At 34.4% G+C, this 22327-nt stretch overlaps 2 protein-coding genes across 2 annotated transcripts in view; both read left to right on the top strand.

The window, feature by feature from the left end:
* LOC120626914 overlaps positions 1-11281 on the top strand; it is a 39012-nt gene extending 27731 nt beyond the window's left edge. Inside the window, exons 3-5 of the mRNA XM_039894708.1 lie at positions 6692-6832; positions 7919-7978; positions 9254-11281. Coding sequence (XP_039750642.1) covers positions 6692-6832; positions 7919-7978; positions 9254-9460 — 408 coding nt within the window. The 3' untranslated portion in view covers positions 9461-11281. The remainder of the gene's footprint in view (positions 1-6691; positions 6833-7918; positions 7979-9253) is intronic.
* Positions 11282-16136: 4855 nt separating this feature from the next.
* Positions 16137-21234, top strand: LOC120626809. Its single transcript, XM_039894558.1, has 5 exons — positions 16137-16241; positions 17081-17287; positions 18087-18227; positions 19638-19736; positions 20268-21234. Exons 1-5 carry the CDS (start codon positions 16176-16178, stop codon positions 20472-20474), a joined length of 720 nt encoding a protein of 239 aa, XP_039750492.1. The 5' UTR covers positions 16137-16175; the 3' UTR covers positions 20475-21234.
* Positions 21235-22327: the final 1093 nt, after the last annotated feature.

Genomic DNA, 22327 nt, shown 5'->3' with positions numbered 1-22327 from the left:
GTGTATGTTATATAATATAGTATAGTAGTATAGTAATACAATAAATAATTAATATTTTTTATGAAATGTTTAGATGATTGAATCCTTTTAATTTTTTAAAACAAAAGAGGACCTCGTCGCGAGCAAGAGCTACGCGATACCTAGTTCCGTTCTTTTTAAAATTCAAAATTCATTTTCTCATGGGTTGGAAGGCAGAAGGCAGGCAACATCAACAATTTACACATTCATTGCTCTATCTTGTGAGAGATGAAAGCGGAGCCGGATGCTTTCAAGAAACCTTGTCATTAGGAAATTCATCTTTACGAGGTTAATTGTAGACTAAGGTGTGTGGGTTTAATAGTACTAGCGGTGATAGCCCACTGGTTGTTAGGACTTTTGCTTCACTTGCGGGGGGCTGAGGTCGAATCCCAGCACGCACCTCTGACTTTTCTAAGTTATGTACTTTTTAAATCAAATTCAAAATTCATTTATTTCAAGTAGGCCGAATTAATAAGCTTTTGAAACGTCAAGTCAGTCTGTTTGTAGTGACTGTACCACCGGTTCAGACGGCAGATTCCACTGAGAAGAGCCGGCAAGAAACTCAGCAGATTGCTCTTTTCCAATATCATTTTAAAGTTTAACGATCTTTAGATTTTTTCTGTTTTGTGAGAGATGAGAGCGGAGTGGCCTACTTCCAAGCAGCCTTGTCGTTAAGGAATTCATCAATCGTGTAGTAACCACGGTTCGTTAAATGTGTTTTAATATATTGTTTAAACTTAGGTAAAGGTAGATCTAATATTACCTTCTATTATTAATTATACCCATCCCCACAAAGGATTTCTGTAGTTTTATCAGACGATATGCAGATATCGCTAATTTATGTCCGTTTCTTGTTAGTCGACTGTTTATATCGACTTTTTGTTTATTATTACTAATGTTAAGTAATAAAAATATTACTTGCTTTAATGGTGAGGAAACCTGCATACCTGAGAGTTCTTGATAATGTTCTCAAAGGTGTGTGGAGTCCACCAATCCGCACTGGGCCAGCGTAGTGGGCTATGCTTAACTCTTTTCATTGTGGGAAGAGACCCGTGCCATGTAGTGGGCCGGTACATGGTTGATGTAATGAACCCCATATCTAATCTGATGAATTTTAATATTTTTTTGTATACCTAGTGAATGTTGAGGGACCAAGCAGAAGGCCTGCCTGAAAAAGCATCGCTTATAAACAGTGTAAAAAAAAAACCAAAATCTAGATTAATAACGCAATGACATTTGAAAAAGCAATATTCTCTTACTTTTGATTCCTGCGTCATAGACACGTATCCACAATTACGTAACATTACGTTATTCAATGCGAAAAAAGTTACGATTGGAAATTAATTGATGCAATTAGATGTTACCGTATATGTCTCCAAGTTATTATTGGTACACCCAATACAACGACCACAAAATCATTAAAAATATATCATAGCACGTGGATATAAGGTCGAGAATATAATTGACTTGTGCTTTTTAGGATTTACCGTGCTTGCACGTAGGTACTAAACGCTAAGAATGTGGATGGCCGACTTCCTATTAGCATGGTCTTTAAAGTAACTGAGACTAATGTCTAATGGAACAAAAATTGTATGTTTGTATGTAAAGTCTGCATAAGTTTAAACAATGTATTAAAACACATTTTGACGGCCTCCTTGGCGCAGCGGTGTGCGGTCTGGTTTTATATAAGTGGGACGTCCCGGGGTCAAGCCCCGGCGAGGGCAATCAGGATTTTATAATTTCTGATTTCCATTGAATACCAGGGTGATACATACAGCAGGAAATTCGTATAACATGGCACAAAAACTTACAATTTTAGGATAGGCAGTGCTTTTGTGCATGTATGAGGTGCACGCCACTGCACCTACATAGTTACTACGGACAAAGACGTATGGTAATAAATTACAGTAATTTTGTAGGGTAGGTGAATAATTACTAAACTTTCGATAACTATAACTTCATATATGCCCTGACAATATATCTATAAGATTTTTTACAAATGTGCTTATAATTTTTATTTCATTTATTAAGTTGGTACTTTTCAAGAAATATTTCAATAAAAAGTATGTTTGATTAATAGCGAATTTTAAAACGTCAAGTCTGTCTGTTTGTAGTGACTCTACCACTGGTTCGGAAGGCAGATTCTACCGAGAAGAAGCCGGCAAGAAACTCAGCAGTTGCTCTTTTCCAACATCAACAATTTACATTTTACATTTTAACATACATTTTTCTATCTTGTGAGAGCTGAAGGCGGAGCCGGATGCTTCCAAGCAACCTTGTCATTAAGAAATTCATCAATTGTATAGTAACCTCGCTGTTATAAATGTGTTTTAACAAATTCTTTAAACTTATGCATTGGCAGGTCCAAAATCACCTTAGAAATCATATTATATTATAAAAGAAATAGAACCCACAGCGTTGGACTCAGAAAGCAATGTCGCTGCGCACGCAGTACTGGTATAATCCTATGGAATCTCTCGTTATTAATCAAATATCTTTGACTAGCCTATAACGGCTAGTTCTGTAACGAATCCACTAAGGTCATTCGCTGAACCTCGTTTAAATCTGTGCCAGCCTTTGTTTACGAAGGCCTGAAACCGGAGTAATCGCACACGACTAAATCTGTAAACCGTAAACATTCACGTATTATGCACAGGTTATTATTTAACGCGCGTAATCTTGAACCTTGACAGTGGCGATATAGCGAGGCTACAACAAAAGCGATTACAATTGTTTTAAGTAGTTAAAATAACAGTAAATTCAATATATAGATATATATATAATGTCAATATTTTCTTTACTTATATGCCCAATTCCACAAAGCGGAGCAAAAACCCAACACGTTTCAAATGATTATCGCTTTCACTTTATTGACTTGACCCACGATCCATAACAAAGGCAGTTTCAATTATTGTGTTATCACTTTTATTTACTTATTTATACGCTTTATTTAAATAAAGCATTTTATAATAGCATTAGTACTTTAAAGTAGTTAAAATAACAGAAAATTAAATATATATATGAATGAATGAATGATTAAATACACTTTTATTATACACCACATAAAAATACAGGAAAGATTATAAAAAAGTGTAGTTTACACGAAGTATACAATTAAGCGGCCTTATCGTATTTAGCGATCTCTTCTAGGCAACCGATGGTGTAAAACACTGCTCAAGACCAGACATAAATACTATATATATATATATATGTATATATATGTATATATATATATATATATAATAATAATAATATGTATTATATATATATATATATATAATAATAATAATATGTATTATATATATATATATATATAATAATATATCTACATCAATATCTTCTTACACTAATGCCCGTTTTCACTACGAACAAGCAATGTCTACGTAAGTAACATCTAGTAAAAGTATATTCCTCGGCAAACATTTACCTTTCACCAATCGATTTTCACTAGGCAACTCATATAACCTAAAAGTTATTAATTTTCTATTTTTCGTTCTTCATAAGGTGTGGTATTTTGTGTTTGTATTATCAAATTTTACATTTTTCGTATGAATTTAAGGTTATTAAAAAGGATTTTTATTTTTAACATTTGTCAAGTGTCAGTTTTCGAGCTCCCTAAATATTACGCACCGCTGAATTGGTGTCGTAACTTAAGATAGCGACTAAGGTCGTCATTTATGTTCTAAGAGTTGTTTAAACGTTTTTTTTTCTAGGTATCACCTAAATTATTCGGCATCCGATTTAAGCGTTTCCTAGGTTTAGTGAAAACGGGTACAACAGTCTTAAATGTGAAGCTTTAAGCACGTCCTTAAAAAAATAAACATTTTTGCAAACCTACGAGTACAAGTTCAAAACCCGTTGCCCGTCATCTTATGACTCCCAGACGATATAGACTTTGATATTATATAACAAATACACCCGCCAACTTTGTGGCCCCACTTTGGAGATGGTGATCTGACATTGACATATAATAACATTAAATCACCGTTGGTATGGTTTTGTTTATTTTTAACGTCTATACATAATAAACTATACTATTCGGTTGCTCCCATATGCATCATATAGGACAATAGATTGCAGGAGTTTCTTTTTCTTTATTTAGTAAGTGATGATGCAAGCTTAGATGGTAACGGGCTAACCTGTTAGGGGTATGACAGTTATTAAACCATACATATAATTAGGTAAATCGCTTGGTGGCGGTTTGTTGGTAGGGCGGTAACTAGCCACGGCCGAAGACTCCCACTAGATCACAGTAAATTCAGAAATGAATTAAATTGCCAGATCCTCTGCCGGGTATGGAACCCGGGACCACTTGAAACCACAGATACATAACCTTAGTGTATCTAGAATAATAGTAATTATTCTAGATACACTAAGGTCTAAACTTTAGACTCTAAAGAATACATACAGTTTACTTAGTACTATATTGGTACGGGTTTTCCATTTAAGAATTTCCCATTATTCAGTGGTTCGTATGACATATAATTTTCCACTGTTCAGTGGAAAATTGATTTGGAGCGAAAACCCAACACGTTGCAAATTATAATCGCTTTCACTTGATTGACTTGACCCACGATCCATAACAAAGGCAGTTCCAATAATTGTGTTATCAGTTTTATTTACTTATTTATACTCTTCAATTGTACACCACATCAAGTACAGACAAACAAAAAAAAAAATAACAGACACTTTAAGTACGTAGTAGGATACAAAAGGCGGCCTTATCGCTAAAAAGCGATCTCTGCCAGGCAACCTTTGGATTAGGAAAACGAAAAGGTGGTTTACACTGTTAAAACATATCTACATACGAATGTAGTACTTTACTGTACTTTTTATTCATTTTTTTATTACAGGATTATGACGACTATAAGTGCGGTCGTCAAATGCGGTCAATATGTGGGAGGTCCCAAGTTCGAGCCCGGCAGGGATAATTTTGAATTTATAATTTTTGAATTTTCTCTTGTCTGCTTTAGTGAAAGGCTTCGGCAGTAGCTAGTTACCAAGCTTTCAAAAAAGACGTGCAGCTAAGCGATTCCGGTACGATTGCGCGTTGAGATCGATTAGGGTTTTATAACTGCTTAACAGATGGACTGCACCATCAGTTTTTTTTTTGGTTTGTTTTTTTTAATAAATAAATATACGACAATACACACTGCGCCATCTAGCCCCAAAGTAAGCGTAGCTTGTGTTATGGGTACTAAGATAGCTGTTGAATATTTTTACGACTATAATATACAGATAAACACCCAGACATTGAAAAACAATCATGTTCATCACACAAACATTTTCCAGTCGTGGGAACCGAACCCACGGCCTAGGACACAAAGTAGGGTCGCTGCCCACTGGGCCAGTTGGCCGTCTAGTAGGTGACTACTACTAGGTGAGTTTGCTAAATTAAAAAAAAGGTTTAGCCGCCAGTGGCTGGTTGATAAAAAGAAATATCCAGGTGCTAAAATATAATGGTATACTGGTTAATAAATATTTGTAGAAAGTACATTTGTACTTCATTAGTTAAGAAGGCTGGTGGGATCTGACTACTGGGCTTTTCCACCACTTAAAAAAAAATTAAGCTTGCGGTAGAATAGCATTATTTTTTAGCTTACCACTATAGTTTCAAGATATCTTTCTTTGTTTTTAAGGCAGGCATAAGAATAAACACTTCCTAAATGAAATTAAAAAGAAAAACTAGTTTTAGAAAAAGCTAACAACAAAGTAAATCGGGTATTCTTGTAAAGTCATAGTCAAAGTCAAATATGTCTTTTTTCAAATAGGCACGCAGATGCGTAAATTACATGTTAAATATGATAGAAGGGGGTTGATGGCGAAAACTAAATTCTTCAAATTCAAGCTATGGGTTCCAAACGCGCCCTTGTGTACGAAGAAGCCCACAACAAAGCAGGTTGTTATTTTTGTTATCACCATCTCACACTGTCATTTTAAACTATTAGAGAAGCAACCTGGTTAGAGCAATAATTTACACCCAAGCATTTTTATCGTTGACGTAGTCCTTAATACTATAATAGAACTTTTCTATAAGCTTACGTCTAATACAAACTTTGAACTTTTTAAGAGACATCTCCAAGATATCAACTGGTAGTTTATTGTAAATCTGTATACAATTTCTTTTAAATGAATTACTCATTTTATGTAGTCTAGTATATTGCAATGCATGTTTATTTTTGCTTCTAATGTTCAAATTATTGCAGCCTCATTTTTAATCATCTTAATATAAGATCTCGCTTTTTGGGAAACGGTGATAGTCTAGTGGGTAAGAGACACTTCACTTTCGGGGGTCCGAGTTCGAATCCCAGCACGCACCTAACTTTTCTAAGTTATGTGCTTTTTAATCACTTAAAATATCACTTGCTTCAACGGCGAAGTAAAACATCGTGAGGAAACCCGCATACCTGAGAGTTCTCCATAATGTTGTCAGTGGGTGGAGTCCACCAATCTGGACTGGACTAGGGTGGTGGACAACGGCCTTAACCTTCTCATTGTGAGAAGAGACCCGAGCACTGTGGTGGCCAGTAACGGGTGGGCCAGTAACGGGTGTAAGTGATATGCTGATGAAAACTTGCATTTTGTAATAACCATATTACTTATTCAAAATCTAGTACTGGCAATAGATGCCCAAGCTTCTCATTTTTACTTCTTTTTCTCTCTTACCTTCTAGAATCGACCTTGTCGCGATGAGTTCGAGAAAAATATAAGGAAGATAGAGACAGACGCACAGCGAGCCGCCTTGTTCTGCGTGGAAAACCATCACAAGTACCTCCTCGGGCACATGATCGTGTTTAGAATGCACCTGAACAAGGTAAGACTCAGAGAATCAGTCTTTGAATGAATGAATGAATGAATATACATTTATTGTACACCACATAAACATATAGTAAAATCTATATATATAAAAGAGAAAGTGTGTGGGTATGTTCCGTATAGGCTCCGAAACGGCTGGACCGATTTCAATGAAACTCTCAAGGAATCTCCGGATTGACCGGGTGAGTAATCCTGTAAAGTTTGGTGACGATCGGAGCACTCTTATTTTTGAACTGTCAAATACGGCTTTTATTTACTATGATGATATTCTATTGTTGGGTGTACATGGGTGTAGATAATGATCTTCACCCGCTCGAGAAGAGAATAGAAGAGAATGAATACGGAGAGAAATAAATGATTTAATATATTATGAGACTTAAATTAAAAATATAATGATGTAAGTTTATTGTTTAAATAAAATAAAGCAAAATTCGAAATCCAGCAAACAGTAATAAACAACAAAAATAATATACAATCAATCGGCGTGAAGTTGTTAAGCTCAGTTGTTTCAATTTGCTGGTGAATCGCACGAATTTCACACCGTAATTTTGCTTTTTTATCCATACTAAATTATTCGATAATTTATATTGTCTAGCTAAATACATTTACATTTCTATGAGTGAAAGCAGTAAAAAAAAGCGCCATATAAGCCCAATGCGTGTGAGCGAGACGAAGGCATTCCATCACTGCGTTTCCGAAATTCGGATATGCATAGGATATAAGTTATTATACGCACACTCGGCGCGCTGCGTTCGGATACATGCGCAAAAAATATGACTTAGGTATCACACCTACAGCCGTAGTGCTTGTATACTCATTGTCTATACACTACTGAGAAAAGGTTACAAAAAGTGTATTATCTCATTGCTATCAAGTATGAATTGCATTTTGTAATAGTTGACCAGAGATATTTATAAGGCAAAACCGGCTTTTTGGCTTTTATGGCAGTACCGCTGGCGCACTGCCAATACTCCCATAATTTGAGAATCAGCCGGGACCTCGTGATCCTGGGCATAATAACCATACCAACGAGTAAGAAATATTGAGATATAGATATTCACATTACACATTTCTTACTTTTCAGAGTCAAGACTATGTGCAGAGGTGTCAGAAAATCAACAGATCATGTGGTACCCCCTGTGAAGTTAGTATACTTTATTATTTAAACCGAAACCCTAATCTAATTCCGAAGCTTAACATTTATAAATAGCCTTTATCTTTTTATCTATATAGAAAGAGAATGAAAAGAAAAAAAAGAAAAAAAGTATATTTTTAATAAGTACAAAACTTTAAGGTTGGTAAACTATAAGGAATTCCGCAATTTGTGTGTTGTCTATAATAGTTAATATTTAACTATTTGTCCACATTCATCTTCTGAACACTGAACCAATTTTGACGGGACTGTAACTGGGTAGGGGCCAATATGACAGTAATTTTATAAAGTGAGTAAGTAATTAAACTTTGGATAACAATAATTTGAGTTATGCCAGATATTTTATTAAATTTATTAGCATTTTACCAAATGTGCTGTTAACTCTTATTTAATAGTGTCCACGAAATAGTTAAAATTATATTTGATTCATAGCCAATGTTAAAGACATTGTGCCGGTAGATATTTCGTTATAAATATGGGTGCATTTTTGACACACGGCTGTCATAACCCGGTACATGAAAACGTTATCATAGGCCTACATTGGAAATGCATTCCAAAACCAAAACCCCCTAGTGGTCGAGGCGTCCACTCAGTGGCGTGCACTTCTTACATGCACAAAAGCACTGCATACCCTAAATTTTTGGTGTAACTCATAAAGGGGAAGGATTTTTCAAGTTAATGCGATCTGCCTGCTTTATTTCCCTGGTCAAAAGCCCTATGCGTCCACTTATACCCCCGTCCCCGATGTCGAGCTCAGGCGGAGACGGCCGAAGCATGTCCTTGAGGACCAAGATGATCAAATAACTAACGACAATGAGTCCCAAGAACACACACACACGCACAGCCTATACAGCGTCTTCGCCGGCGCTGACCACCGATTTCTGACGTCATCCGGACGTGGACCCTTGCCACGGTCACGAGGGCGTTCGGTGGTAGTCAGTGGCAGGGTGATTACGTATCTCGCGACAGCAATGCGACAGGTGTAAATCTTGCAATCACTGCGGTCAAACGTCACTTTTCCATACCATAAATAAACAAAAGTGACGTTTGACAGCAGTGTTTGCAAGATTTACACCAGTCGCATTGCTGTCGCGAGATACGTAATCACCCTGCCGGTCTAAGAGCGTGGTTGTCGATGAGAGATGAGGCCTTAAATTGATGGACATAGGGCGGCCCTTTCTAGGAAGTGTTTCTTGTTGTCTGATAGGTCCGTCAATTCCATATGAATGCGAATTTGCGCAATAAATACTCCATTTCTAAATCCAGACCACACCAAGGATGATACGCTGGAGGCGACTGGCTCTCCTCGAAATAAACCGCGTGAAAGATGACATCCAACACTCTCGCCGCTCATACAAGGACCTGCTTGTACATTCTCGCCGGAAACTGAAGCACTTGAGGCAAGAAGCGGAGTTGCGGACTAAATCTGCTATCGTAGCTGTAGAGCAATGTGTCAAGAATACCACCTGCTAGTGTTAAGTGTGGCGTAAATTAAATTAAAATTATTATTTTCAAAATATAATTCAGAACCGGCGGGATTTGAATCCGCATCTCTCTGGCTTTTACGACCTGTGATCTTTACAGACAACTTTGATTTGAGTCTGACGCATTTCCGGTTTCAACATTTTTTTTTTGAGTTTGAGTCTGAGCATAGTTTTTGTCATGATAACTCATCATACTGTTTACTTAATTAAAGGGAAAAGTTTTTGAAAAATATTTTTTTACTTTTTTGCCATTTGCATAATAAAATTGGAGTTACAAAGAATGTAAATTGAAATAAATAAAGTCGTTTCGTTAAATCTTTCTCATTGTGGGGGAGACCCGTGCCCTGCAGTAGGCCAAGAATAGGTTGATATGACGATGATGAGTATGATGAAAATTGTAATATATGAAAAAGTACCGTTTTAATGCATATCTTTATGTTCAAACGCTTAATAACTAAGACACGGCTCTTCTGAAAATCGGATATGCATAATAAGTTTAAGCGACTGTTGGCAGTTTTTAGTTGGCACATCTAGAAAGAAGTATTATAGTTCCAACCTATTTACAAAAACTCTGTCTTTCTTTAAATGAAAGATGATACATACACAAACACTCAGATGCGGATTTAAATCCCACCGGTTCTGAAATATTGCTATTTATTTTTATAATAAATATTTAACATTGTAAGTAAGCAGAGTAAACAAACTTTAAAGAGAATGCAGGAAGCTGTGGAAAATTGTTACTCGAATGTTTTGGAAGATTTCTGACTTCTATTATTACCAATGGACCTACTGCCACTTTGAAGTTGTCTGCATTTTGATTGAAGATTGACGCCATTTCGGCGCTGTAATACGAATGTACAAGGAACTAAAGTATTTAACAAGGAACTAATTTATATTATTAAAAGCTCCATTATGTAGTTCCTACATTCGCATGTCACATTTAGAGCTTCAAAAAGGGACTCAGTTTATTAGGCTTATAAAATAGTCAGTCGGATAGTCCATTGTCCACCTAAATGTTAGGATAATTAGTATATTCATACGTTCAAAAATGTATATTCAAATTCTTATTCAAAATTCATTTATTTCAAGTAGGCCTAACATAAGCACTTTGAAAAAGTCAAGTCTGTCTGTGTGTAGTGACTCTACCGGTTCGGAAGGCAGGTTCTACCGAGAAGAAGCCGGCAAGAAACTCAGCAGTTGCTCTTTTCCAACATCAACAATTTACATTTTACATTTTAAAATTCATTTTTCTAACTTGTGAGAGATGAAACCGGAGATATATATCACTCTTAGTTTTAAAATGTGTTCAAATATAAGAAGCCAAATGAAACCCTTACATTAATGATTGGTCTCAGTTGCGCTCATACTAGATCGCCATTCGCCAGCGTACTTAATAACAGCAATCCGTTGCTGGCGTATCTTTTCAAGTAAGTTTTTCACGTATTTATGTTTTCTTAGCTACATTTATAACTGTTATTTAACTAAGCTGTGATAGGCGCAGTGGGTAGTAGCTCGACTTCACTTTCGGGGGCCCGAATCCTAATTTCAGCACGCACATCTAACTTTTCTAAGTTATGTGCATTTTAAGTATTTTAAAATATCACTTGCTTCGACGGTGAAGTAGAACATTGCGAGGAAACCAGCATGCCTGAGAGTGCAGTACATAGAGCCAACCAAACCGCATGGGGCCAGCGTGGTGGAGTACGGCCTTAATCCCTTCTCATTGTGGGAGGAGACCCGTGCCCTGCAGTGGACCGGTAATGAGTCGATATGATAAATAAATAAATAAATATACGACGACAATACACACACCGCCATCTAGTCCCAAAGTAAGCGTAGCTTGTGTTATGAGTACTAAGATAACTGATGAATATTTTTATGAATAATATATATAAATACTTATAAATATAATATATATATAAACACTCAAACACTGAACAACATTCATGTTCTTCACACAAACATTTTCCAGTTGTGGGAATCGAACCCACGGCCTTGTACTCAGGAGAGTGGAGAGCGATCTAGTTGCACTACTGAGACCAATTATCATACAAATGTTATTTCCAAGGACCAGATTCTCTATGACTTTGGTATTACTATCCATGAATTACATTTTGACACCTTTTCGTAATAGTTTCTACGTCACTAATTGGAATGTTTATGATTTTAATGTTATATTACCTAAATAAGGACCCAGACTAAAATGTAAATAAATATATAAAATATAGTTATATTATATACTTACTTGTAGTAAAATTTTAAGTGCCATATGACAAAAAAAATGCACTACTATTACTTATAAAGTTAGTTTTATTGGTATTTTAAAATTAGGTCATGACGAGTGAATAAAAAAATCTGTGTGAAGTTAACAGCGAACGAAAAAAATGGTCCAAAGAACTCCAATGTCAAATAATAAAAAAAATACGAATCGATTCGACTGTCGTAATTCTTATTTTGTACAATTAGATGTGTATTAATTTTAATTAAAGAAGTTACAATGCAAAAACAGTTCTTTCCGATTTAATACACTTAATATACAGTAAAGTACAAACGACAAAAAATGTATAAAATATTTTCAAAGGTGATTTTTTTTTATAGAAAATGAATTATAATTAATAAAATAATTATTTTCTATTAAAAAAGTGGCATTGTTAACAATTTATGTTTTTGGTTTACATGAATCGAGCACAACATTTTAACTAAAATATAGGTACAACGTGTAAATGAAAACCGAAATAATACTTCACCGGCTTTAGAGGCACGTTAAGTTCTGTCTCTAAGACTTTTCCGTGAAACCAGAAAACCTAATAGCTTTCGAGTAAACCACTGCCATAGTTTTTACTGAAAGAAAACAGATACAGCCCTAGCATCACACGCAAAATTAAAATCATTTGACTCCTCTCATTTTATTAGTAGGTCTTTTATCTTCAATAAGGTTATCATAAGTAAGTAACTAAGAATGTATTAAATTCGTTTGTATGGAAAAATAAATATGGTTCTTTTGATTTAATATTTTTACGGGGTGATTCCTTATGAAATATACTTATGCAACCTTCGACATTATTTCGTAATTATATTACACGTTGTATATTACAAGTCTAGCGGCGCGGCGTGGCACTGTATATTATAGCTATACTATATCGCCCTTATTTAGTTGAAGAAATTAAGCAGTGTTTTGTCACATGGAAAGGTGCTGCGAGGTGAAGTGTGACAAAACACTGCATAACTATTGTGACGTTAACAAAACTTTTAAATCTAGACATGAATTTTAATCTTGTGAAACTAAAAAATTTAAATACCTATACGAATACGGTTTCTGAATATTGATTGTAATATTCACATACATTGCGAAAGTATCTCAAGATTGTTTACTTTTAGTAAAATACCAAAAAATTTTACTAAAGGGAGTTGTTGGAAAACATTTACAGAATGTACACTAGCTAAAGAAGTCCAACGAGCTCTGTCTAAATGGATGGATATTGAATAGCTACATACGAATAATAATAGTTTAAAGTATGTGTTAGTTTAAAGTTCCATGTTCAAAATAATTCGAAATTATTTGCGACTTTCCCACCACTTCTAAGGAAAAAAAGGAGTGAAAATCCAAGTTATATTATAAATGTAACAAAATTATTATTTGTTAGTTCCTATTGATTTTTAAAATAAGTAAAAAACTTGTAGAACTAAATTTTATATAATTAGGTACTCATGATTTTAAAACTTTTTTGTTAACTCTACTTGTTACATAACTATTTACTGGCCACTAATTACTGTTTTTTTTTATTATTATTGATATATGGGGTGAATTCACACTGGGATAAAAGATCTTGACCTTTTTAACTTTTAACAAATTATTAGTCAAAAAGCTCACGACAGAATAACATACATATTTGGAAAAGTGTTTAAAAAATGAAGTACTGAACGTAAAAAATAGCACGTATTTTTACGTTCAGTATTGAAAGAAAGCTCAGAAATAAAGTTTAATATCTTATGTACTACGAGTACTATCCTTGAAGAAATGGCCGAAAACTTTTAGTAAATATGTACCTTCTCTTACAATAATAATAATGTCTCAGTGTGTCTAACCCCTTCTTATAAATATTTTGTGTTCATTTAGCAAAAATAGTATTCGTACTTAGTCTCACTGTGATAGTCGTAATAAATTAATTTATTTAATCCAATAATCTTTAGATTAAATTTAATTGGGATTACATTAAACAATTAAAGTTTTTAATTTATCCGATTATTGTTGTTAATATTTATAAGTTTAACCAAATGAATATTTTTAATAAACTTTTAACTAAATTAAAACTGATATTTTATTTTTATCGTCACGTCTAACACTTTAACTGTTGCATATTAGATAAAATCGTTTATTTCTATTACTAGAGATTTTTACCAAGCGATAATGTCTTTGGTGATTCTATTACTTTTTTATTTGTTTTTTTGTGTTCAAATCTATACATATAATAAGACTGTAACTGGATGATTCCAGACAGACAGACATGAAATAAATTTAAAATTTAAATTGGCGGAAGTTTTGTTAAAAATATAGAACAAAAAACAATTTTCTTTTTAAATTTATATATGGCTGTCGGTCTGTTAGCGCATCACACAAAAACGATTCAAATCCAAATTATAGTTGACACTCTGAGTTAGACTTAAGGCTGTTTTTAATCCCGAAAAACAATTAGAGTGTCCTAAAGATATCAGATTTTGACAAATCTTTTTTGTCTTGGAAAAGTTGTATGATCAGTTTAGTTTATGTCATATTATATTTAATAATTCCTAGAGCGGGCAGTTACCTCAGCCAACGAATTAGTTTGGCCATCCAAAGGGGCAATGCTGCCAGCATCTTACGAACTGTACCTCGCGGCGGTGGTTTCGAAGAGGTTTTAGATTTTTTATTTTCATACTGTACCTATACATAGTATTTGACTGGTTATTGATAAACACATTGAGGGACTTGTGAAAATAAATTAATTTGTAATTCGCCATTTCATGGCCACCTTGAAAAATGTAAAATTCAAATTCAAATGTTCTCCTGTTTGCGAAAAATTATGCGAACAAGCTATTTGTTTAAACATTGTCGGGACCCTTTAGGTTAATTTGTAGAAATCGCTTTCTTTTGTAATGAGGTTTTTGTCTTAAACTTGGCAAAATATTACTCAATAACGATATTGTCTTTATAAATAACAATAGTAGGTCTACGTACTATGAAGGTACCCTCCTCGTCACGCACATATTACTTAATTCCCGTCACCCAAATTTTTGGAGTTATGTGCGTTTCGAGCAATTAAATTTAACTTGCTTTACTGGTGAATGAAAACTTCCGGAGGAAACTTACAAGCCAAAGAGTTTTCCATAACGTTCTGTCCACCAATTCGCACTGGGCCAGCTTGGTGGACTACGGCCTTAACCCCTTCTCATTGGGGGTGGAGACCCGTGCCCTACAGTGGGCCGTAAATGGCTTGATATGATAAAGTTGATATTTTTTCTAAATATCTTGTGTGAAACTAGCAAATAATCCCGCTTGATTTTTATAAACCGACTCAAATGCGGACGAAGTCACGAATAGCTAGTAAAGAATATAATAAATATAATGAATTAATTTCTTTATAACATTGTTATTTGTTATGTTATATAATATTGTTTAAATGCAAGGGTTCTTAAGGTTAAATTTTTTACTGAAATTATTGAACATATTCTGCTCGTTTTGGCCAAGTACATTTTTGTTTTAGAATTCTATTTATTTATATATAAAATAATTGAAATAACAATTTGTTTAAAATATTGAAATGCTCAATGTACTACTGCAGATAAGTGATAGATATAATATTTGGTTTTTCATTCAATGTTTTCATTATATCTATTGCAGTGTCAAAGTTTATCATTCAATGCAACGCAATCGTCAGCAAATAAAGATCTGAAAATAAAAGACATAAAGAACAACAGAAAGAAAAAATACATAACGCTAACATAATCTTCAAATAAAGTACCGTAAATGTAACTAAAGACGGAAGAATTTGTTACTTATGTTAGAAAAACTGCCTTTGCCCGTACGTTTTTTTTTTAAATTAGGCAGGAATTCCTAAGTTATCTTCTTTCATCGATTTATTTTCGAGTGGGAATACAAAATGACAGTAATCTGAATTGATAAAGCCATTTAATGTAAAAAAAGGAATATTTGTACGAGTTGGTATCGAATCATCCGGTGTATGAGGCCCAGAAAGAGATTTGCAAAGCTACGGGATGGGGTAGAAAAAAAGGCCGGGAATGAATGAAAAGGAAACAATTATATTTATATAAGTTAGGTTATAATAATTAAGGTTTACAATTAGTTATTCTGCAATACGGTATTTACGATGCTTTAACTATCGATTTTTTTTTAATTTAATTATTTAAATCTTCAAGGTATTTTATTTTATAAAAGATCTAAGTTCCGTAGTGATTTGTTTGTATGTATCTTAATATATTATATTACTACATAATATTTGGTCAGATACTGAGAAAGAGACTAGATTTATATTTTCATACTCGATCCAAATCCAAATAATATAAATTAATAATCACTTAGTTTTTTTTTGCCGTCGTTACCTACTTCAGTCTTGACTTTAAGTCTTATACCGATTATGGCTTTTAATTCATTATTGATCAGTATTTATTATGAGGCTAGAATAAACTTTATAAGTAATTTCAATAACATGAGGATTATTTATTATTGTTTTCTGTATCTTACGGTTTTATTTTCAAGTTCATATAATTGTGAGGTAAGTAATTCAAAGTCAAAAAGACAAAAATCTTTATTCAAATATACATAGACGGCATTTGAGACACCTACATATTTTTTCCATTAAAGTGCGGTGATAGTGACTACTAAGTAAATTTGTGAACTAAAAATGCCCCGTCTGTAAGGAACCTACATACCTACCTACTGCAGGGCTAGCACAGGTAGGAGACAAAAATTATATCCCCCGATTATATCTCCTGACAAGGGATACCGGAAAATGCAAAAGGAGAAGTTAACCACTTTTTTCTATCATTTATTGATTTTCCTTTTTTTTTAAATTCTTAACAATGCTTACAAAAATTAAAAAAACACTATTAAAAAAAAAAACAAACCCTCGGCTTGCGGGGGAACCTCCTCACAATACGCGCCGTTTTGACCACTTTATTATTACACATATATTATTTGGTAATATTTCCAATGCTCTTTCAGTGGATAAAGCTGTGGTAGAAAATACATACATACATTATACATACAGTACATTTTGATCCTTTCCCCGCGGATATAATTTTCTCCCTCCCATACTAGTCGTGCTGAACATGTCACACATTCCTCTCTTTTCACCATATGGGGTGTGCCTTGTGGTAGACAGACCGGAATACCTACAGTTGTCTTCTTACTGCGGGTGTCGAACGAGGCGACTGGTGATAATATGACGGACATAAGCATCCTTCGTGCTACTACTACAATCTACTGCGATCACCAACACAGCATGATGGTTATAGGCAAAACTTAATTTCGGCTTAACCCTTCTTATTCTGAGCGAAGACTCTGTAGTGGGCCAGCAATGGATCATAATGATTAAGGTCCTCAAAATTTCAGAGCACCACAGAAAACACAGCGAAATTGCTAGAAACATATAGAAACTACATCAATGCCTCTCACGACTTGGACAAGAGCGACCGGATGATGATGAAGGTGTGGACGTCCGACTTCCTGCTGCAGATGGTCAACATTACTTCGCATTACAGGCTTGACATGTCAAGGCATAAAGAGCGTAACTTTATGAGTATTAAAGCCAATCCTAAGGTAGGTTGCGCCGGTTAAGCAACTTAGGCTCAAGTACGTAAATGCTTTAGGGATATTTAAGGTCTGAATTTGATGTTTGTTTACTCTTTGTACCAAGCAGAAAAATTGTAAATAAATAGTTTACACAATGTATACAATTATACAACGAGTACATGAACACCGAAATACTAAATAATATACTTCACATGCTTTAGAGGTACATTATTTACTATATGTGAGACTTCTCTTTGAAACTGAAACCATAATAATGTTTTCATTGCCATAGTTTTTACTGAAAGAAATCATATACAGCCCTAACATCACATGAAAATGTAAACTGCGACTCCTGTCACTTTATAAGTTACGCGTCGCTTAGCGTAGGTAGGTACTATGCGCGTGTCAGCCTTTCATCTTTAATAGGGTTGTTAGTAAACACTTAGAATGTTTTGGATTCGTTTGTATGAAAAAATAAATATGCTTCTTTTGATTTTAAACTTTTACAGGGTGATTCCTTATGAAATATACTTATGCATCCTTCAATATTATTTCGTAATTCTGTTACACTCTGTATATTTATTTAAAAATATAGTAGCTAAGTTTTGGTCGCATATTTGCGGACAACAGTAATTCTCCATATTTCGTATAAAAACCAATTACTAATGAAATAATTAGGTATAAGGTAAAGGAATATTAAGGTAAAACGATTCCTACCATTATTATAGGAATAATTTTACCTGAGTATTCACTGCTCAGCTGTTTTATAGGACGACACTTCAGCATAGTAGAGCCGATGTTTACAAAATCGTTTTAATATTAACAGTGGAAAGAATGCATGAATTTACATCAGAACGAGGTTAACAAAGCAGAAATGGCTTACTATGACGAGGAGAGCAAATGTGTGAAGACTGCCAACGAGGAGGGGGATCAGAAAAAGCAATCTGTGGTTCAAATTGAAAAAGAGGTAAGGAACTTAGATTAACAAGCATTTAAATTTGTCGGCCGACTGGCGCAGTGGGCAGCGACCCTGCTTTCTGAGTCTAAGGTCGTGGGTTCGATTTCCACAACTGGAAAATGTTTGTGTGATGAACATGAATGTTTTTCAGTGTCTGGGTGTTTATCTGTATATTATAAGTATTAATGTGTATTATATTCATAATAAAATATTCATCAGCTGTCTCAGTACCCAGAACACAAGCTACGCTTACTTTGGGGCTAAGTGGCGATGTGTGTATTGTCGTAGGATATTTATTTATTTATATTTAAACTCATTCCAGCCGGTAGGACTTTGATTTAACCTTCGGGGTGCCGAGGTCGAATCCCAGCTTTCTAACTTTTCTAAGTTATGTGCGTTTTAAGCAATTAAAATATCACTTGCTTCAAGTGTGAAGGAAAACATTGAGAGGAAACCGGCATGCCTGAAATTTTTCCATAATGTTCTCAAAGGTGTGTGGAATGCACCAATCTGCACTGGGCCAGAATGGTGGACTACGGCCTTAACCTCCGGTAATTTGTTGATAATGATAAATTGTAATTTTTATTTATTTATCGCGTATTTTAGGAAACTCTTCATCTCAAATTTTTTTTTTGTTTGTAGAAAACACATTATTATCTAAACAAATCAATTCTTCCTTTATTCGTATCCGTATCGAAGGCTTTCTGCAGGGCTATTCTGGAAGGACGTTTTTGTAACTCGACGGCTAACTCGATAGTAAAGGTGGCGCCGCACTGTCAGATGCGGCGGAGAGGTAAACTGCATGTTCGGGATAATTTGACATTGCGGTGATGTTTGGTATTCGGTAAGGTATTTGCCTCGATTGTCAAATTACTCCCCTTCGAAGCTCGTGTCAAGTTGTCAAACAAAAAGGTAATCAAGAGCGATCGTGTGAATTTAAATATTTTAAGTGTATTAGAATAGAATACATTTAAGTAAAAATGAGTTATTTTTTTGAGAATATAATTTCAAGGTCATTTGAGATCGCTTTCGAAGTGATCTTTCTCACTTAAGTGAGCTTCGATATCGAGCTGGCATTATTCAGAATAGCCTTGCAGATCATTTCTTTTTATCTACTTTTTACATTGTTGTGCAATCAGTTGATAAAAATGTTGGTAAATTTGAAACTAGCTTTGATATAAGATAGATATAATTGTCTCCTGCCCATGCAAGCCGTGCTACACCTCAATGTAAATGAGAATACACAAAAAAGGTCAAATACAATAACTGAGCGAAATAGTAAGACCTAAAACAGTCTCCGACCATCATGTCGGAGGTGTTCTAAAAGTAAGGGCAAAAAAAAAAAAAAAAAACTTGAAACGAGCATGTGTTCAAACGGCCTGTTCTAAGAAGAAGCCCACAATAAACTGTTTGTTTCAGATCAGAAAATGGCGTAAAAGTTACAGGTACCTGTCAAACCAATGTAATAAAAATCACCCGAGCGAGGACGAAGCGGCCGGGAAATGCTTAGTTGAATATGTAAGTATTTACTATTTACCTATACCTATACTTACTTACGTACTGTACGTTGATGTAACTGCTAAAACCTAGTTAGCTTGATGCGACTCGATATTGAGAGCCGATCTATTGGGAGGTATTTTTTGGTTAGGTATAAAAAAATTATGCAACGACTCCCGGCTTCCAAGTCAAATATTCTAGTCAATTGTGTTGTCCTTGTGCACGCCGTGCGCTTTTATGAAGCATTTCGGAGTTATATGCGTTTTTAATTTAAACAATTAAAATATCTGGGATACGAACTCGGCCCCCCGAAAGTAAAGCCGAGCACCTACCCAATGCGCTATCACCGCTTCGCACACGGCAAACAATAAATACGTATTCAATCATTCATACAATGCCACAGAGCTTCGGAAACCCGACGGTTTAGTTTCATGAATTAAACAGCTTGAATTAGATATGCCAAAATTTACATTGCAGAATGCTCATTTAATTATTCCGATGCCGCAGTGGACCACTTCCTTGTTGTCTAATGAAACCAACTTTAATTTCCAGATGCAAAAAGACAAATACCACATCACATTCCAAAGGTTGATACTTCTAAAGCTGGAATCCATGTCGTCGCTTTACAATCAAATACTGGCTTCACTTGGAACGCTAGAAGTGTGTTTGAAGACTGTTTTGTCGCGATATCTAAGCAATGTTAGACTGGTTATGGGCAATTTGAACCACTGTTACAATATAAGAACTTTATCCGAATAATATCTTTACCATCATCATCATCGAAGCTGTGGGTGCGCCTTGGCTTGGTCAGGCACATTTCACCATTTGAGGCGATCAGAAGCTGATTCCCACCAGCTCCGAGCTCCCAAAACCCTCAACCCTCTCAACTCCATCACTCCATCGACCCCTAGGTCCTCGGCCGCTATGCCCCTCCAATTTGCCCTCCATCAAGCATTTTGGGGTTTGAAAATAAGCAGACTGTTTTCGTCTTTCTTGTTTAAGACCCAACTCTCTGCTCCATATGTAAGTAAGTATTGGCCGGAGGAAGGTCTCATATACGAGTATTTTCAGACTTCTCGACAGGATCTAATAGGAAACATCATTATCACATAACTTTTTATCTGTTAGTTGGATATACTTCTTTTGTTTCCATATTCCATGGTCTAGTGCCGCTTGTGTCCGGCGGTGAATTCCTATCAAAACTATTTTAGCTCAAACTCTTTCCTTAAATTCATTTCTACTGATGATTGAGTTACAAAAGCTCAAAATGAATGAATACACTTTCATTGTACACCACAGAGAAAATTCACAGAGATATAAATAATAGATTTAGTTTATTTTATTAAGGTAGTAGGTAAAATTTCGGTAATGATTGTTTCATGTAGACATGTCAAAGGCACTAATGAATCGGCCATACATATTATGATACCAAAATTGAAAGGTGATGCTGGCAACTACGACACCTATATTGAGGATAACAGTTCTTTTAAATGGTTATAAATTTTAAATTTTTGGGTTATGGTAATATATAATTATTTATTTTTATTATATAATTATATATTTTGTTTGTTTTATTTTTATTGTAGTAATTATTGTAGTTGTTATTATAATTAGTATTTCTCTCTTTTCTATTTATGTACCTTAATTTTAAATACATACATATTGTTTGTGTAGTTCATAAATTTAATGTAGAATAATAATTTAATTGTTAATTAGTGAAGGTGGATTTGTGCTTACTAATTAATAAATAAATAAATAATCAATGACCATGTCTCACAATAATTGCGTGGCTTCTCGTGTGTACGCATCCGACTTCGAAGGAACTGGCATACACATTCTGTTGTCTAAGAGTATCTTCTTTGTCGGCATCCATGGCACAGTGGTGAGCGTGACTTTATATTTTCTATTCTGAGAGACATTATTTTGAATAAACACCTGCTTGAAATCACCCCTGTTTTAGTTTCATTAATCAATATAAATTAATTCCAATAAATAAGGCAGAAGTAATAAAACTATGTATGAAATACAATTTTTATTAATACCTCATTCGTTGTAAATAGTATTTAATTCAAAATACTTGTTAAAATAAAGCGAGTATTTACAATAAAACGCAAAAAAGTTTACATCATCTAGTTCATATTATTAGGTAAAACAATTACTAATTTGTACAAAAAATTCTATACTATGGCAATACTTAATGGTATAGCAATAAAAAATAACTATAAAATGACATAGCGTTGCACTTTATTGGCAGAATTAATTATAATTATTATACTAGAGAACACAATATTACGTCAGAGTAACGTAAATAAAGACGCGCATTTCTACAAAAAACATAATTTGAGAAATAATAGAATATACCCTGATTTTTATCTCCTAGTTTATGAAACGCTAATCAACGAATGATCAAATTAGCGAATACAATAAGGACGTCCGAACATTTGATTCGTTAAGAACATACAATTAGTTTTTTAAATTAAAATGTGATGTGTCTACATACAAGTGATCTACGTCTATATATATAGTAACAATTTACATCGAGGTACGCAAATTTTTTTACAGTGTTAAAATATTTTAGCCAATAAGAACGCGTAATATTAGTGTGTAAAACA

The sequence above is a fragment of the Pararge aegeria genome, chromosome 10 (assembly GCF_905163445.1).
Source record: "Pararge aegeria chromosome 10, ilParAegt1.1, whole genome shotgun sequence".
Classification (NCBI taxonomy): Eukaryota; Metazoa; Arthropoda; class Insecta; order Lepidoptera; family Nymphalidae; genus Pararge; species Pararge aegeria.
The sequence above is the reverse complement of the archived record's forward strand: the minus strand, read 5'-3'. Positions and strand labels throughout refer to the sequence as shown.

What these genes read in the sequence shown, in the direction of transcription:
- LOC120626809 (XM_039894558.1), top strand. Translation starts at nt 16,176, where the DNA reads ATGAGGATTATTTATTATTGTTTTCTGTATCTTACGGTTTTATTTTCA. An exon ending in GTATTAAAGCCAATCCTAAG is followed by an intron (nt 17,288 to 18,086) that starts GTAGGTTGCGCC and finishes TAATATTAACAG; the next exon opens with TGGAAAGAATGCATGAATTT. An exon ending in TGGTTCAAATTGAAAAAGAG is followed by an intron (nt 18,228 to 19,637) that starts GTAAGGAACTTA and finishes TGTTTGTTTCAG; the next exon opens with ATCAGAAAATGGCGTAAAAG.